This window comes from Chelonia mydas, chromosome 2, assembly GCF_015237465.2.
Source record: "Chelonia mydas isolate rCheMyd1 chromosome 2, rCheMyd1.pri.v2, whole genome shotgun sequence".
In the NCBI taxonomy this organism is placed as follows: Eukaryota; Metazoa; Chordata; order Testudines; family Cheloniidae; genus Chelonia; species Chelonia mydas.
In genome coordinates, this window is record NC_057850.1 from 107,115,585 (window position 1) to 107,135,284 (window position 19,700).

Genomic DNA, 19,700 nt, shown 5'->3' on the forward strand with positions numbered 1-19,700 from the left:
CCAAACAGAAGTTGCACAGTGTGTGTGTCAGACAAATGTACGGGATCTATCTACATGGGAACCAAAGATCTGAAATTATAGGGTAGTGGGAATTCTGCCACTACATTTGTTTGGAAACAAATTGTTAGAGTATGTGGTTCACAAAGGACTGGACAAAGTTTTGTTTATTTTATTTTATTTTTTTTTAAATACAAGCAATGGTTGTAATTAAAGAGTCTGGGAGAAATAACCAACAAACCAACTTTTAGAAAGACATTCCATGTGCTGGGACACATTAAATCTAAGGTTGTATAAAGTAGATGAAACCATGGTTTACCCAATGATACAGTTGTATAACATGGGATATATAATTTAACCCAATGACTCCTCCATGGAGCTCAGTAATGTGTGGTTGAAGCAGAAAATGCAGAAGGGAAGACTTATATTGTATTGTACAACAATACATAAATCCAAGAAGGAATCTGCATAGATAACCTAAGATGAAGTACGATATCTTGAAACAAGCCTAAGAGATCTAAGGAAAGATGTTGGAGAGGTAAAAGATTAGGGAAAGATTATTTTAAATCTCTGTAAGAAAATGTTTCCTAAATCACAAGCTCTTTTGCTAACTGTACTCCAATTTTCATTAATTTTACAACATTGTTTTGTAGAGCTGAGATATGTTACTAAAAAGATTTTTAACTCTTTACAGTAATTTGTCTAAGTGGGGGCTTGATCCCATGTTCTATTAAATATTCCTTCTTGATTCTGCCTTCTGTATTTATATAAATACTCCTTAGTATCCCAAATGGGACTACCCACATACGTAAATACTCCAGGATTGGACTTTTAGATACACTGAAGTCGCACAATTCTCACTGCAGAGGTCAAGCTTTAGAATTTAAGATTTTTGGGACAGTTACTTCTATCCTTACATGCCTAATCTGCTGTGCACATTTATGGCATGTTATAATTTATTGTAACATTCAACAAAAAATTTTCACCAAACACATTTAACATAATTTATTTTTCATTATGTATTTCCCCCTTTTACCATAACAAACCCTTGGATAGGTCACAGTAGCCCACCCAGCCCTAAGGTGAATCAGTAGAATATCTTCACTTTTGGATGTGTAGTTGCTCAGCAACCAACAGATGGGGACTAGATGGACTCAATTGCAGTCAGTGCAAGATAAATACCAGGCCGGCTCTTGCAAATTCTGAAGAGGAGGAGAATAGAAGGGCCTATTATTGGGGGGGGGGGGGGGGGGAGAGTGGGTGGTTTAGGATACTTTCTGTGCAAGGATAACTGTGCAAGGTCTGGTTATTGTGTAGAGCATAGGACTTGTGTTTAAGGCTGCTAGACATTTTGATTTTATCTAATCTCAGATTCATGAACATCCAACATCTAGCAGTTGCAACAGTTCAGAGCAATTTTATCATTTTTAATATAGAAGAATAATATTAAAGTTACTCCAGAGAGACACAACCCTCTAATTTTAATGAGTTGAACATTTTTGTGTGCACTTAGGTAGGGCCTGATCCAACCCATTAAAGTTCATGGGACTCTTTCCATTGACTTCAATGGACATTAGATCAGGACCCCACTTACTTTTTAACAAAGGGAATCCCCTCCCCCTCTTCTGCTACTATTCAAGCCAAGGATTTATTCAGCTTGTTTGGATGGAATCTTTTGATGAATGACTTTAATTATCTCTTCCAAGCAACATAGTTGCCTTTATCCACTGCATTGTATAGGGATATACAATTTTGCATATGATACAAAGAGGGAAACCTATTTGTATGCACAGTTGAGAAGTAATTTTATAAGGCGCAATTGTGGCCAGCGAGTCTGGCTGTCACCTCAGGCAGGCTCTGCAGAGCCACAATAGCCCCACTGCCCTCCTTATGCAGTTGGGCAAGAGGGGGCAGAATGGGCAGGGCAGAACCTTGGCTCCATCTGCAACCAGGTATCAACCTGGCATAGTTTACTCTTTCTCTGTAGCAGACAGGAACACAAGAGGGAGACTGTGACTGAGTTTAAAGGGTTAATAAAAATCTTGTACTAATTTTTGAAAAGGCTAGTTTCATTTACTGTATCATAAAGAATGGATATTTTATCGATTTCTCGTCTACCCCTGTAGAGCAGAAACTATACCTCTATAGCTGAACATAAGGGTTTCTGAATGTTAAATAGACTTGATGTGATATTTTACTGTTAACTCTGTAGTCTGTTAGACTGCATGCTCTTCAGGGAAAGGATTGTCTTTACATATTTTGAACAGTGCTAAGGAAATTATCTGCACGAAGCAAACATTTATATAATAACTGTATTGATGTACCAGACAGTATTTGTAAGCTGGCCCCCTGCTTTCTGTTCCCAAGAGCCATGGGGCTCTCAATTCAGGATTCACGTTCACAATAGAACTGCAGGGATCTGTTCAGTCATACTTGCATACCAGACATTCTTTATAGTAATGATGAAGAAAGTGAGGGCCTTCTGGGGTGGGGAATAATGGAAGAGTTGTCCTTTACAGTGTTTGCTGGGGCCTGCCCTGCTGATCTACATTGTGATAATGTCAGGAACAGACTGGGGCAGTTAATTGTTTCTTAGGGATGAGCAACTAATTTCTCTGTTGTTAGGTGGTGCAACTAAGTACTACAAATGAGTAAACACTAAAATTAATATGGTTAATGGGAAAATCTCAAAAGAAGAAAATGAATATTTGATCCTATTTTAAAAGTTGAACTACTATTTATATTAACGGTATATATCCAATACTAGTAAATCTGAGGCCTGAGACTCAGTATCTTTATTTTGTTCTCATCACAGTGCTTACTTTTTATGTTTTCACTTTTCTTCCTTTCTACCTAACCATACACCTGTCACAGTGGTAAATGAGCATCTTGATCATTTATTAAAGGGAACCCAAGAAAATCTGCCTTTCTTTCTCCCCCCCATACTGTAGGGGGTGTGTTTAATGTTTGAGGTTTTTTGGTGGAATTATTGAAGGAAGAATAGGTCTTTTGATTTTGTAATACCAACAGTATCTGAAGCCCTGTACTGTGATTCCTATTAACTGCAGTGAACATTGCTAGTCAGGTCGGATAACCTACAGTGCTAGTTTCCCTGTTAGTCATTTAAGAAGCTGTTTGAATTCCAATATATATTTCTTTTGAAGCCAAAAGTGAGGTGCTGTTAATTTATTTCCCCTTTAGTATTTGGGGTAAATGCTAACCAAAGTAAAAACCAACCATCTTGGTCATGCATACTCAAAAGTCCATTCACATAAATGTGTTTTCTTTTACTGGCTGTAAAGGATTCTGAACTTGGATGCAAAAAGATTACTAGGTTCTGAGCTTAAGACTGTAGGGATATTAAATTCCCCATTTCCACCATATAGGCTTGAGCCAAAGCTCATTAAAGGCAATGGAAAGATTCCATTTGACTTTCATATACTTTCAGTCAGGCTCCCACTATACAAGAAAAGATTTCCTAATACGTGAGCTAAAGTTTGTTTATTTTGACGTTAAGGCTTGTCAACATGCAAAGCTGTTACAAACTTTAAGACATTACTGCATCTGCCACCTCCTCCTCTGCCTCCAGCCAACTTCTTTGTAATGCCTGCTTTATAACAAAACGTCTGATTCCAAGATGACTTCTTTTCACCAATACTGTTTTTCATCTATAGGTGGCATTGGCACTTAACAGTTCCCACAGTAATTGAACAGTGGGAGGTAGGGAGCAAGGCAATGTGACTCCCTCCCCTGCTCTTAGATCATTGGAGAAGGGAGTATCCTCTGCAAAATTTTAATACAGTTTAATATGTTATTTTTACACATACTTCCCTTTTCTCTTGTGTTGCGCGTGTGTACTAAGCTTTTTTACGGACACCATTGCAAAACAGTATAGGGATTCGCAAAAAGAAAGGAGTACTTGTGGCACCTTAGAGACTAACATTTATTTAGTCTCTAATGTGCCACAAGTACTCCTTTTCTTTTTGCGAATACAGACTAACATGGCTGCTACTGTGAAACCTGTTAGTATAGCGATTAGAGGCACAGACAAAATGTCAATATACTTAATCAGTTCAACGATATTACATCTAATTGTACCATCAGCACTGAAACATTTCAGCCTAACAGGAACATGATGGATCCTGCCTCGGCAATGCTTACAAGAAAGTGCTCACCTGGAAACATTGTCTTTTAAATTCCAGACTGCCTGAATCTCCACTGATTAAGACATGCATATGAGCAAACCCTACTTCAGAGCAGGGTGTTTAAAAATCCATGATTTTTTTAAAAAAATCAAAAAAATCTGATTTTTTTTATTTAAATGGGATTTTTTTGATAAAATGCTTTTTGAGGAAAAAACCTATCTAACGAGTTTTAATTAGGATACATTATAGCTCAAAGATATCTCATCATGGTATAGGGATTATAAATTCTAATTCTATAGTATGAGACAATATATTTATGTAATGTTTAAGAAAAGTTTTGTAAATGAGTTCCAATAGTTCATGGATTACAGACCCAATCTTATCGGGTTACAGGGGCTTCTGTATAGATTATTTAGGTTAATCTTTCTATCTACCCAATGGGACTCAGTGCTCAGTCTAGAAGATACCATCAGAGATGCTTCGTTTTGCAGTTCTCAAACTGTGGATTTGTGTCTCCAGAGATAACATGCTTGTTAACAGCAAAAATGTTTTAAAAATAAATAATATATAGAGGTGAGAAATAACAGACCTCAACCCTATCGTCCCTCTGCAAATTTGTGTATATAGAGTCAATCCCTTACCTCTCTCTAAAAGTGCAAAGTTTCAAAAAGTTCAATGAATAGAAGGTTGTTGGGGGCAGAATAGATCTGGACAAGGAGGAAAAAGTCTGGAGATAAATGTGAGAAAGGAGGGGCAGGCAGTAGAAACAAAAGTGAAACTTTTTGAGCAGCCTATTCCAGAGTGTAGCCTTCATTGATTTGAGATCTACCATACCACTCTCTCACTAGAAGGGAAAACCTATAATGGCAGCAGGCCGTAAAAGAGACCCATTTTGGGAATATTCTAATGAAGTTCCTCTACCTGTGGGTAAGACAGGCACGCATGCAAAATGCAAACAGTGCAACAAAGAAATGCAAGGCCCGGTTCCCCAAATGAAACAACATCATGAGACGTGTTCCTTCTCAGGAAGAAGCTGCGTTGAAGATGATGAAAGGTACATGTCTGAACATGCAGGATCTTCAGGTTGGTAAACTTTTTTTATTTCATACTTCTTTCTTAAGGACTGCCTGTTTTCCTTCTGGACTATTCTTGAATTCTCATGTTTGAGCAAAAAATATAGTTGTTTCTCTATGGTACTATCATTTTAGATGCAGTTATGATAATAAATAAGTAGCTGAAATAGGTATATATTACTTTTACAATTTCATCTTTAAAGTAGTACTGAGTGTCAGTGAATGCAAAGAGTAATACTAAATGAGCAGTATGGTAATAATAACAAAATAAGTCAATGTAGTTATTTAATTAGGAGAATCTATCCTCAATATACAGGATTCTGGAGACTATCTACCTTCAAGATAACCATCATTTTCTATAGTTTCAGAGTTATCTGCCAATGACAGTGTTTCAGTCACATCACATATGTCACATAGCCACAAGATAACACCTGTAGCAAAAAGAGAAAAAAAAATCCATCATCCAGGAACAACCATAGATAAGAACCAGCAGATTACAAAAAGAGGTAACTGATGAAAAAATTGCCCTGTTTGTTTATGCAACAACCTCTCCTTTCCGTATGATTGAGAACCCACACGTCATTAACATGGTTCAGTCATTAAGACCAAGATACAGTCCACCCAACAGATGTCGCAGGCAAATTGCTGGATAAAGTGTATGAAAGAGAAATTGAGCAGTGTGCAAAAGGTCGAGAGGGTAAAATTGTTAACCTGAGTCTTGATCGGTGGAGCAATGTCCACAATGATCCTGTTGTATGAGTTTGTGTGACAACAGAAGAAGGGAATGTCTTCCTTATAGAAACAGTTAATACATCAGGAAATGCATACACAGCAGAATACTTACAAGAAGTAACAGTAAAAGCTATAACAAACTGTGGGGAAAAAATTCAAATGTCTAATATGCAGCTTGGTCACAGACAATGCTGCAAATATATCCAAGATGAGAAGAAATTTAGAAGAGAGTCCCAAGCTAATAACATATGGTTGCAGTGCTCATTTGATGCACTTCCTAGACAAAGACTTCAGTGTTCCAGAAATAAAGGCTAATGTTGTTGAAATTGCAAAATACTTTCGTAATAACCACTTTACAGCAGCCGCTCTGAAAAAAGTGGGCGGAACCAAGCTAACTCTCCCACAAGACATGCGATAGAACTCAGTAGTGGACTGCTTTGAGCACTATATCAAGAACTGGCCTAATCTGATGACAGTTTGTGAACAAGATTGTGAAAAAGTAGATGGCACTGTCACAGTCAAAGTTCTCAACATTGGGCTTAAGAGAAATGTTGAACACATGGTGAGTACCCTGAAGCCTGTTTCTGTAACCTCGAACAAAATGCAGGGAAATAGCTGTTTTATCAGTGATGCTGTTGAAATTTGGAAGGAACTGAGTGAGTTTTTAAAAAGAGAAATATGCAATGACAGAGTTAAATTACAAGCAGTAAAAAAAACAAATGGGACAAGCACTATCTCCAGCTCATTTTCTTGCAAATATTCTCAATGCTCAGTACCAGGGTCAAACTTTAACTGCTGAAGAAGAGAAACTGGCTATGACATGGACCTCCAGCAATCATCCCTCCATAATGCCAACTATAATAAACTTCAGAGCTAAGGGTGAACCATTTAAGAAATATATTTTTGCTGATGATGTTTTAAAGAAAGTCACACCAGTGAACTGGTGGAAATCACTTAAGCACTTGGATTCAGAGACTGTTGAAGTGACAATTTCACTTTTAAAAGCAGTAGCTTCTTCTGCCAGTGTAGAAAGAATATTTTCTTCCTTTGGACTAATTCATTCCAAATTGAGACATCATTTGGGACCTGAAAAAGCAGGAAAGCTTGTTTTTCTTTTCCAGATTATGAACAAACAGGAAAATGAAGGTGAAGACGACTGAGTTAGCTGCAGAATCCAATATTTTAAGTTTCTCATGTTGACCTGGTGACATAGCCTATTTAATTTTTGTTTTGTTTTTTAAATATTTCATTTAACTATTTTAATTAAAAACAATTTTAACAAAAGCAAACCTGATTTTAAAAAACTTGAATGATTAAATTCAAAAATTCATATGCTTGTTTTGTTAAAATATTATATGTTTGCTGTTGAAGAAAAAAATCCAGAATACATAATGTTGTAGTTTTAGTTAAATAAAACAATTTAAATGTCTGTCTGGTGATGTTCTCCTCCTAATTCAGCATGGCAAGAAAATCCTCCAAATTTTAATGATTAACCTATTGAATTGGAGGTAGTTCACCTCCCACTTCATAAATATCTGCTTCAGTTACCTATGGTAAATGAAATAACCAAACAATCATTCATTTTCTGATATAGCAGTAAAACTAATTTGAAAAGTTTTCAAAATAAATCACTTAAAATGTATAGTGTGTACAGTACCTTCTAAAAATGAAACCTACATCTATCTCTGAGTTGTGAAGAATATGTATTAAGGTTATAACAACCAACAAGAATGCACTTTTATGTAGAAATCCATGATTAAATAGAGTCTTCCTGACTAGTGATTTAAATCATTATTTAAATCAATTTAATTTAAATCAAATCCACCCTACTTCAGAGTATGAATATTTTGGTTAATTTTTAATTTGAAAAGCCCATTAGGAGTGGTCAACAGTACAGTAAATAAGCTGTTATTGTCCCATCTAATGAACATAAAATACCAAAGTACAAGCTTAATTTTACTGTTGATGTACTGTCCTGTCTGGTGTCCTGTCTGGGAGGAGGTGCAGAGCCACACAACCACAAAGAGAGGTTAAGTGGGGACTGTGCTTTAAGGAGGCATAACCACTCCCCAGCATGCAGGGAGAGTGAATACGCACCATCAGGGTTATGTCTACACTAAAAGTAGACATCTGCAGCTGGCCTGTGCCAGCTGACTTGGGCTCGGGCTAAGGGGCTGTTTAATTGCAGTGTAGATGTTTGGGCTCAGACTGCAGCCCAAGCTCTGGGACCCTCCTCCCTCACAGTGTCCTAGAGCCTGTGCTCCACTCCAAGCCCGAACAACTACACAGCAATCATCATGCCCTTAGCCCTGTGAGTCCTTGAGCCATAGAAAACCACTCTCTCTGTCCTCCTCCTTCCTCTTCAGCCAGCTAGTGTAGGAATGGAAGGATTTGGAGAGGATCCTAGCCAGTGGGAAGAAGCTGCAGATAGCAAAACTGTATGCTAACAGTTGTTGCAGCCATATAGTAAATGGCCATATTTTGGGATCCAAGATTCTTGAGGATTATTTGTAATCAGTACAAATATCACCAAATTCAGGTATTCATAGTGACAGAAATTTCAGATCCAAAAACCTCCCAGTCCTAATTTATAACTATTCTTACCTGCAATTGCTTTTTCATATGTACCTTTATATAATACTTTTCATCTTCAAAGCATTGAATAAACAACTAAATAATCCTCACAACAAAGAAAGAGTTCTTATTTTAGATATTTCACTCTAAATTTATTCAGGCTTGGTTTACTGCAGAGGAGATACAGCAAGAATGAATCTGACCCAATATGATTTTAATTCAATCAAATACTTCTGCAGAGAAGTCATAATTGTAACACAGTGGACCATACTCTACTGATGTTAACTGGCACAACTCTATTGAAGTCAATGAAGCTGTGCCAAATTACCCCTGCAGACAATTTGTCCTAATTTGTGTAAGTAAACACATGACATTGTTCTTGTAACTTTTGTCTCCTTTCCCTATTCTGTTTATTGCTTACATTCATAGTTTGTTGTCTAAATGTAAGCCCTGATCTTGCAGTTGGAGCTATGCGGGTGGACCCACGCTAAATTCATATAGAGCCATATGGGGGTCTGCCTAGGCAGATCTAATTACAGAATCAGAGCTTTAGATTGTAAAATCTGTAACAGTTTAATGGGACTAAATCGGGGGGCCCAGATAATCTTCATCCAAGAATATTAAAGGAACTGCACATGAAATTGCAAGCTCATTAGCAAGAATTTTTAATGAATCTGTAAACTCAGGGGTTGTACAATATGACTGGAGAATTGCTAACATAGTTCCTGTTTTTAAGAAAGGAAAAAAAAAAGTGATCCGGGTAACTACAGGCCTGTTAGTTTGACACCTGTAGTATGCAAGGTCTTGGAAAAAATGGTGAAGGAGAAAGTAGTTAGGGACATTGAGGTCAATGGTAATTGGGACAAAATACAACATGTTTTACAAAAGGTAGATCACACCAAACCAACCGGATCTCCTTCTTTGAGAAGATAACAGTTTTTTAGACAAAGGAGATGCAGTGGATCTAATTTACCTCGATTTCAGTAAGGCATTTGATACTGTTCCACATGGGGAATTATTAGTTAAATTGGAAAAGATGGGGATCAATATGAAAATTGAAAGGTGGATAAGGAACTGGTTAAAGGGGAGACTACAATGGGTCATACTGAAAGGTGAACTGTCAGGCTAGAGGGAGGTTACTAATGGAGTTCCTCAGGGATCAGTTTTGGGACCAATCTTATTTATTCTTTTTATTACTGACCTTGGCACAAAAAGCGGGAGTGTGTGTTAATAAAGTCTGCGGATGACACAAAGCTGGGAGGTATTGCCAATACAGAGAAGGACCAGGATATCATACAGGAAGATCTGGATGACCTCGTAAACTGGAGCAATAGTTTAATAGTGAAAAGTGCAAGGTCATGCATTTAGGGATTAATAACAAGAATTTCTGTTATAAGCTGGGGACTCATCAATTGGAAGTAATAGAGGAGGAGAAGGAACTTGGAGTATTGGTTGATCACAAGATGACTATGAGCCACCAATGTGATGTGGCCGTGAATAAAGCTAATGCGATCTTGGGATGCATCAGGCAAGGTATTTCCAGTAGAGATAAGGAGGTGTTAGTACCGTTATACAAGGCACTGGTGGGATAGCCTAATTCTGGCTATTAATTGATCTTTGACTATTAGCGGTAAATATGCCCATTGGCCTATGACGGGATGTTAGATGAGGTGGGATCTGAGTTACTAGAGAGAATTCTTTCCTGGGTGTCTGGCTGGTGAGTCTTGCCCACATGCTCAGGGTCTAGCTCAAGGGTGGGCAAACTTTTTGGCCCAAGGGCCACATCTGGGTATGGAAATTGTATGGCATGCCATGAATGCTCACAAAATTGGGGGTTGGGGTGTGGGGGGGGAGGGCTCCAGCTGGGGGTGGGCTGTGGATGAGGAGTTGGGAGTGCAGGAGGGTGCTCCGGGCTGGGACTGAGGGGTTCAAGAGCAGAAAGGGGATCAGGGCTGGAGCAGGGGGTTGGGGCACGGGAGGGGTGCAGGCTCCAGATGGCACTTACCTCAAGAAGCTCCCAGAAGCAGTGGCATGTCCCCCAGCCAGATCCTATGCGGTGGTGCAGCCAGGCAGCTCAGCGCGCTGCCCCATCTGCAGGCACCACCTGTGTAGCTCCCATTGGCTGTGGTTCCTAGCCAGTGGGAGCTGCAGGGGCGGCGCTTGGAGTGGGGCAGCATGCGGAGCCCCCTGGCTGCGCCTACCCGTAGGAGTCAGAGGGGGCACATGCCGCTGCTTCCAGGAGCCACGCGGAGTGGGGCAAGCCCCCAACTCCGCTAACCAGCTGGAGCACCGGAGTGGGGCAAACCCCAGTCCCCACTCCCAGGCAGGAACTCGAGGGCCAGATGCGGCCCCAGGGCCGTAGTTTGCCCACCCCTGGTTTAGCTGATCGCCATATTTGGGGTCGGGAACGAATTTTCCTCCATGGCAGATTGGCATAGGCCCTGGGGATTTTTTGCCTTCCTCTGCCGTGTGGGGCATGGGTCACTTGCTGGAGGATTCGCTGCACCTCGAAGACTTTAAATTATGATTTGAGGACTTCAATAGCTCAGACATAGGTGAGGGGTTTATTACAGGAGTGGGTGGGTGAGATTCTGTGGCCTGTGTTGTGCAGGAGGTCAGACTAGACAATCATAATGGTCCCTTCTGACCTTGAAGTCTAAGATTTTTGAGGCAGAGGCGCCACACCTTATTTTTATTAATTCGTCTGGAAATTGCCTGTCCCGCTTGTGGATGTGGTGTAAACAATAAAACAGGTGGTGAGTATGATGATATACAGTAAAGTAAAAACAACATTGCACAAAATCAGATTTCTCTTTAGAAATTAAACATGAAGAAAAAGAAATGAGGGAGGAATGGACAAGGAAAACTCCTATTCTGGTTTTAGTTTGCATTATCTATTGCTGGGGAATTGCGTAAAGTGCTTACTGTCACAATCCTTTTGAACTACTCTAGCTGTGTAGAGTTTCATATAGTGCTCTGGGCCCAACATTCTTAACACTCAGAAAGAATACTGAAGTTCAATTGTTCTGGACTGGGACTCAGACTTGGGGTCTATTCTCTGCTCTGCCACTGGTCTACTGGATGACCTTGGGCAAATCACTTCCCCTTTCTATACCCTAGTTTCCCCATTTGTAAAATGGGGATAATACTGACTCCTTTGTAAAAACACTTTGAGATCAACATATGGAGAGCACTACAGAAGAGCTAAGTATTACTATGTTAGTCTTTTCATTAAGTATTTTACTGGAATTGAGAGATTATCAATCAGTCTTTTAAAGAAAGTGTGTGCAGTTGCTGTAAGACTGGTGGTGGAAAATAATCACATTTCAAAGGTAGGTGGCATATATACCGACCCACAGTCTCCTAGCTTCAGTTGCAATTTTACCCATGTATCATAATTAAAATATCAATATTTTCAAAAACAGATTTAAGCCAACATGTCCAAAGTTGGATATTTATATTTATGCATCTAAGCTAAACTGGCCTAATTTCTAAATGTGCAGAATAGCTCGAGTTCTGGTTGAAAATTAATGGTCCCTGCAGATGCTCAGCAATTTTGAAAATTGGCCACTTTCATGTAGAGGCCTAAATATGGGTTTGAAAAACTTCACCTGACATTTCAAAAAATTGTAGGAGACCCTTATACAAAATAACTAAAGAAAAATATGGCAAAATGTTTAATAGTTGTACAATTTACGTTATGCTATTAGGATACAAAGAGATATTGTATTAAGTAGTAGTAGCTGGAAATCATTACACTAAAAGGGTGAAATCCTGGTCACAAAGAAGTCTGTGGGAAAAGTCCCCCTCACTTCAGTAGGGCCAGGATTTCATTCCAGATATATGATCAGATTCCAGCTCTAAGAATGGCACACATATCGAACATGTTAAAAGTGTTAAGATTTAAAAGTTCTTTCTACATCTGAAGAGAGTGGTCAATAGTATTTTTCAAGATTATGCTAATTATGCTTTGAAATCAGCCATCACAAGGTTCCTAATTAGTGAGCAACATTAGGGCACATAAGTCACTTACATGAATTGCCTTATTCCTCTCTTTGTTCCAGGAATGCAAGAGAGTGTGGGGCAAAATACTACTCTCTCTAACACACTGGTAGTGACACTGACTTTAGTGGGACAATTTGAGTCATGGATTTTGCTGGTTATTTCTCTCCAAAACATAGGGTGCTGTAGCACTGGGCCAGATACTCAGCTCTCTCCTCATTAAATGGGAGCTTTGCCACTGAATGTAGGACCAAGCCTTTAAGCATTTAAACTTTAAAAACAGATGGGAAAAGGGGGTTTAATAACTTCAAACACTTTTTATAGTCAACTCAAAAATAGCGTTGGTCTTAAATATTGAAGCTATATCAACTAATGATTTAGGGGAATAAAAAATGACCCATTTTTTAAAACTTGAACTCAGTGAATGGTACTCTCCCCTACTGATCCACAATGTTAAAAGGTTTTGTTTTCTGGAGACATTCTGATCTGTCAGGTTAACTTAAAAGTAGACATTTTTGAAAGATATCTAAATAAGCAGTCATCAGCCACATTAAACAATGTTTAGGTACATCTATTCTGCATTTGGTCACAGGACTGACACTTAAGATTTCCCCCACCCCACATTTGGGGCTCATAACACCATTCAACCTGAACTCATTTTAGTCTTAAAGTGTCCCTATAAATATGTTACATGTAGACCCATGATCTTCAAGTCACCCAGCAGGATTTTTCAGACACAATCGAAATAACTGTCAGTAAGAGAGGTGAAAAACATCTAGGCCATCTAACATGTATCTGTGAATTAGGAATTAGAAGCAAAAGGAAAATCTAAAACCCCATCTAAAAGTACTGGACAAAAACCTGTTATCATAAACACTGGTGGTAAATTCAGAGAAATTCCTCTTCAATGGAGATATTGTGGATCCCCACTGATGTACCTGAAAGTAAATTTTGGCTCAGTGTGTAGAACATCAGGAAGGCCACTTGTCTACATCACTCCTCTCAACAATGTTTTACTCTCATTGTGCTAAAGAAAAGTTTATTTGGATAATTTACCATTTGAGTATAAGGAATCACATTTTCTCTTGTCCCTGCAATGTCAAAAATCTGACTCCCTAGAACACACCCAACAGATTGATTTCACAAATGTTAAAATATAACCTTTTTAAAAAATGTGTGAGATGCTGGGCCCACTGAAATGCATGAAAGTTTTGACACTGATTTCATTAGAGCTATGATTTCACCCCATGTTTTTATTTATGTTACAAATAAAATCTTAGGTTTTTAAAGGTGGCATTTAAAAACATCTAAATGTACTTTTCACCATTTATTGTTTGTTTACTTTTTCTCATTTCTCTGATTGGAAGATGAAGTTAATCAATTTCACTTTCTCAGGCACTAACTCAGCATTGCCGTGTGTTTGAGTTGCAAAAAGTTGGGGTTTAGTTTGTTTTCATTGGATTTTTTTAAAAATCCAAACAGTTATATTGAGCTTAGATTTTCTTTAAAAGCTTGTTCTTATAAAACCCTAAATGTGGGTCAAATTTGGTTTGACAATCTCTTTAAAATCATTAAAATCTTAGCTTTATTATTTACACTACCTTAAAAATTTAAGGCTTAACAACTCTGGTACACTGAAGGCACTATACAAATAATAATTATGTCTTTCCAATCAAATTCTCTATTTTAAATGTTTTTGTTTCTTTTAAAATTAAAAAACTGCTCCACATCCTCTCACCACTGCAGACTTTCCCTTTTTTCTGGCTTCTGTGAAATAATGAGGTGCAATCAGGGAGGCTGGTGACAGGGCAGCAGGTACAGCAAGATGTTGGTGGAGAAGTTGTTGAGAAGATTATTATTCCTAGCAGGCACAATGGAATCTCCCTCACAGCCACCAATATAGCTCTCCCATCAGATAGGCAGAAAAACATCAGGGAGTTCATGGGATGTTGTGCCCCAGATACAGGACCTGAGGGCAATCTGGACTCTTGACTCCCAGTGTCTCTTGTGTGTACTTTTTTGTCCTGGAGTGGTATACTATCTTCCCTGTCAGGAGAAGATAGGTGACTGGCATCTGAATTTACTACCAGTAGCAAAAGTAGAAATTTAAAGGATTTCTTATGGCAGCCATGTTTGATGGAGAAATATAAACAGGTATTATGCCAGGAGCCAAGCACTGTATCAGCCTGGATCTCACTCAGCTTCCCCCTGCTACTTCCCTCCTCATCCACAACTGCATTCCTGACATCTGTTCCTCTTCAGTGCAGGTCCTGCTTCCAATCAGCCTAACACTTTTAGAAGTCGTTCTTCCTGTTCCTCCAGGGAGTTTTTCCAAACACAGTCACATCATCCAAATAAATAAACTGATACTTGTAATAGGTTCATATCTCCCACAACTTTTCTCTATGAGACAGTGGCATGTGGTAGGCACTCCAGATATTCCTTGGGGCATGTGTTCAAACAGAAACCTAAAGGGCAGAGAATGTGGTTTTCTCTCTATCATCTTGTCTCAGGGGGATGAGGTAATATGCACATCAAAGATTCACCATCAAGAACCACTGGCTCCCTAGCAAACAGTTCAAGGCATAGAGTCATGGTGCACTCATCAATCACAGCGCATCTACTTAGGGTAGAGTAGTCTATAATCATCCTTATTTTCCCATTTCTCTTCTGGACCAGCACAATCAGCATATGGACTATGTGGTTTACCAGCAGTGCATGACGTCGCGCAGCATCACCTCAAAGAGCGCAATCTTGCTAGAGTGCTCCAAGGGCTTGTGAATCTTGCAGTCTGATGTTATCACAAAACCCTGAGATGGAAGGGCCCTTGAGAGGTCGTCAAGTCTGGTCCTCCGCTTCCTTGGTGCGTCTCCCATGCCACCCGGGGAGCAAGAGCACCTGGGAGCTTTCACATTTCCTCAAGCAGATGATCCTTCCACTCTCAGACACTAAGGAACCCCCAAAGTCAAACCCTGCACAATCTATGGGTGGGGGGCTGGAGCTTCACGGGGGACTTTCTGCCTAGGAGAGGTCTGCTCTCCGCTGTCTTCCCCAGGCGCCTCCAGCCACTGCTCTGCTCTGCCACCCTCTGGTCCCACCTCCCCCATTCACCCTGCCGAGCTGCTTATCCCCCTTGGTCCGCACCTCGCCCCCGCTCCCCGCCTCACACCCGCCACGCCGCTTTTCACGCCCTCTTTCACCCGCCCCGGCGGCTGCGCGCTCAGCGCTCGGCTCCCTCCCACCTCGCCCTACCCGCGCGCCACAGGGGCAAAGTACGGGCAGGCAGCTCTGGGCGACGGCGCTTTTCCCTCTGCGCATGCGCTGAGGGGAGGGGTGGGGGTACCGCGAGGCACACGGGGCGCGAAGGATATACGCGTGCCTAGGCGGCGGTGGGGTTACCCTGGGACACTCCTTTCCACTCCCCCTGCCTCGAAGACACTCGGCTGTTTCCGTGTCTTTCCGGAACAACCTCTCCCCCCTCCCCCCACCCCCGCGTTAACCCGCCCGTCTCCTAGGCGGCTGCGGTCTGTTCGGCGAGGCAGCCGCTGGCCGTTGTGGGCGGAAGATGGCGGTCGGGACGGGGAGGCGGCAGCCGCAGCGGCGGCGCAGGGGAGCGGAGCGGCGGGAGCTGTTATGCAAACGAGGCTAGAGGCGGACAGACGCGGAGTCAGACAGGCGGAGGCCGCCCGGGGCTGCTCGGCCGCCGCTCCCGCTCCCCTTCTCCCCCCCCCCCCCCCCTGCACTGGGGATGGACCTTGGGGCTGCGCCTCGCCGCGGGCAGCGCGGGGCTGGCAGCGACCCGTCCCTGTGAGCGGCCCCCCGGCAGCAGCGGCGGCGGCGGTGGCAGCAGCGGCAGCGCGGAGGGAGCTGGGCGCCGCCGGGGAAGATGTCGGAGATCAAGGTGAAGGTGGCCGTCAGGGTCCGGCCCATGAACCGCAGAGGTAAACCGAGCCGCCGGCTGCCCGCGGGGAGCGCCCGCCGGCCCCCCCGGCTGGGCACTCCCACCGCTGCTTCTCCCCACCGCGGCTGAGCGGGCGCACCCCCGCCCCAGCGCCCGAAGCCGGGTGGGGATCGGGGGGTCGCCAGGGCTCACGGACAGCACAACAATCAATGAGCAAAAGGTCACCCTTCAGGGGTGCGGCTGAAGCGTCCCTTGGCACAGCTGCTGCTCCCGCGGGGGCGGACCCTGCTTTTTCAGACCACTTTGAGCACTCTCCCATTTCTTCCTCCTCTTCCCCCCCCCCCCCCCCCCCCCGGGTGCACACACCTTCCCTCAGCTGGTGGAGGTCGAGGGTGAGTCTGCGACTCCCCCATCTTCTCCTCAGGGCTGCCTGGAGAACCTCCTCCTAAGGAGGGCAGTTCTCCAAACAGCCCTGGGGATTAGCTAGGGGAGCTTCAGGCTCTGGGGAGAAATACCAAACTCTCCTCCCCACACACACATACCCCAGTAGTAGTGTGGGGGTAAGGGTTGTTCGGCAAGTAGCTCTCGGGAGACGTTGGGGGGAGTCCAGTTTGGCGGGATGGAGAGGGGTGCACGTGGGTCCCTTCTGCGCACGAGGGGCTATTCTGGTAGGTAAAGCCCTCTGGCATGTTCTCTTCTAGAGTTGGAGTTGAACACCAAATGTATTGTGGAGATGCAAGGGAATCAGACTGTGCTGCACCCTCCCCCTTCAAACATCAAACAGGGAGATAACAGGTACAAATAAAATATCCCTATCCTGAAATCCCTGCCCCACCCTGTCTACTTTGGATTAAGCATGGGCTCAAACAATGAATTGTTTGTGTGCTTTTTTTGAGAGAGAAGCAGCGTCTTAATGTTGCCTCCGCTACTTTTGGAAGCTCTTTAGAAAAAAGTCCAGTAGCCTGATTCTCCTTTCACTTGCAGCTGTGTAAGATGCCAATAACATCAATGAAGTTGCATCAGTGGGAGATAAGAATCAGGCCCCAAGTTTCTCTGTCCGCACCCTGTTAGGGGAATTAGGGCAATAGCATTACTTTTTTAGAGGCAAAAGATCATTAGTAGTTTCATATATGTTTAAAGATTTATGCTTTCATCAACTGTTAGATGAGATTGATTAGTGGTGGGATGCAAGAAACTGAAAAGTCCATAATATTTTTGCAGTTTCATTAAGGAGATTCTGTTAACGAGTTGCTGTAACCTTCAGGTTTGATTTGTGGGAACAAAAGTTGTGTCCTGGATTTTAGATGTTGGGGGAGGGTTTTTTTAAGGGCTGTATTTACCAGATTGCAACATATTTGCATTTGAAAAGTTGTGACTGCTGGATCCCTTATTAATTCTGTGGTGTTCTGTGAAGCAGTATAAGAGAGTGCACTAAAATAATTTGGAAATCTGGCACTTACTTGTGAAGTCCCTGTACAGAATACTTTTGGAAATCATCCAAAATACCAATGCACAAGATTGTAAAAATAGAGCAGAGCAGGAAAAGATTCCCCCTCCCCCCCCACTTAGGGTGGGGGCATGAGGGGAAGAGCATTGTGTACTGATCTGTTCAGTTACCTGTTAAATAATCTCTGTACTTGGTCCTCTGAATATATTTTTTGCTTAAGAGCAGAACGTTAAGCAAATAATCAGTTATGGCCATTTTCCCATAAGACTGCTTGCACATCTCATAGGCATGGCTTTGTGAAGAAACAGAACTCACTGCATATGTCCATCTGAATTATTTGAGTTGGTGCTTTTTTGGTAGACATTTTACACTTTTATGAAGCTTTACATCTTAAAAATTCTGATACTTCGTATGAGAGTCCACTTACACTAATTCAACTGCAGAATTGGGATATAATAAATTTTGTGTTCAAGTTTAGCTTTATGCCATTAATCCTTTTGATAACAGCGTAAGGAAGGGCCCATCTTGTGGTTTATGCACTGTTTTGGAACTGGGAAGATCTGGGTTCATTTCCTGGTTCTTTGCCAGACTTTCTGTGCGACCTTGGCAGAGTCATGTAATCTCTCTGTGCCCTGGTTCCCATCTGTAAAATGGGAATAATAAATGTTGTCTTGGTCTCTTATTTACTTATTTACTGTTTCTTGCTATGTGTGTGTATAGTGCCTAGCACAGTGAAACCCTAATCTTGATTGGAGCCAATGTTCTAAAATGTGTAGGCTTGAAGGAACTTTGGTACTGTAAATTTATTCTCCATACGTATTTCATGATTTTGTACAAAACTAAAGGAAGAAATAAACTGAATATAGTTCTGAAAAAAAGGAAACAAATGTACAAATATACCAGAGTATAATCAAGGTTTTAGAAATAAATTTCAAATAAATAAAAAGTCTACAGTGTAAAAAAAACCCAAAAAACAAAACTGAAAACAACTGTTTCTAAATTACTGGTAATCAACTTAAGGTGGGAATGTTACCCTCTTTGTGAAAATTGTTGCAGATATTTGGGAAGAAGTTACAATGCTACTGTAATATAAGACCACATGTGGTTTGTCTGTATGGGTTTTTTTCTTGCTTTATTTTCTGTTATGTATAGAAATATCTATCCCTTTTTGACCTTGCTTGAATTAGGACCCAATTCTGTCTTGATAACCACAAGTGCAGACCCTTGCAGCAGCATGGAATCCCACTGGCATAAATAGGTTCTTCAACAAACACGGATCTGCCCACCTGTAGCTCAGTGCAGCTTTGGGGTCTTAGTTTATTGTTAATATTTAATTTAGTAGTTTTCTTTGCAAAACTGTATCTGACTCAGTGCATTGGAAATATCCCTGAAGTGTGTAATGTGCAATGGACTGTGATCAGTTAATATTGATCATTTTTGTTTTGGTCTAAATAAAATTGTAATTCATTGTCTTCCAAATCTGGAATTTATGTATAGCTTTTTCCTGAAGCTTGTTGGATCCTCCTGATGTTTAGCAGAACCACTTAAAATCCATTAATTTAATATTAAATTATTGGATCATATGGTTTTTTCCCCTCATCTGAATAGTCACAATACTGTTGGTACTGGAGGAATTCTTTATATTTTTGTGCATTTCCAAAGACATTGTCTATATGAATTTAATCTGAATCATTGTAACAGTGCTGCTTGTATTTGGATTAATTTCATAGCAGAGATAAAAGCACCAAATGGGATTGGGTTTTCTTTGTGTGGCTTGGTTTCATATTTCTGTTACACTATTGCTATAAAGAAAGATCTATTTCCGAATT

The 19,700-nt window shown here is 41.2% G+C and overlaps 1 protein-coding gene across 5 annotated transcripts in view; it reads left to right on the forward strand.

Annotated features, from left to right (window-relative positions):
* The first annotated feature begins 15,871 nt into the window (after positions 1–15,871).
* KIF13A (kinesin family member 13A) overlaps positions 15,872–19,700 on the forward strand; it is a 189,276-nt gene continuing 185,447 nt past the window's right edge. For 2 of the 5 annotated variants that reach the window (XM_037893074.2, XM_037893075.2), the window contains exons 1-2: positions 15,873–16,464; positions 17,126–17,219. In XM_037893074.2, the coding sequence (XP_037749002.1) occupies positions 16,410–16,464; positions 17,126–17,219 (149 nt within the window). In that variant the 5' untranslated portion in view covers positions 15,873–16,409. Of the gene's footprint in view, positions 16,465–17,125; positions 17,220–19,700 lie in introns of all 5 variants that reach the window. The other 3 variants (XM_037893077.2, XM_037893078.2, XM_037893076.2) reach the window with 2 other exon arrangements.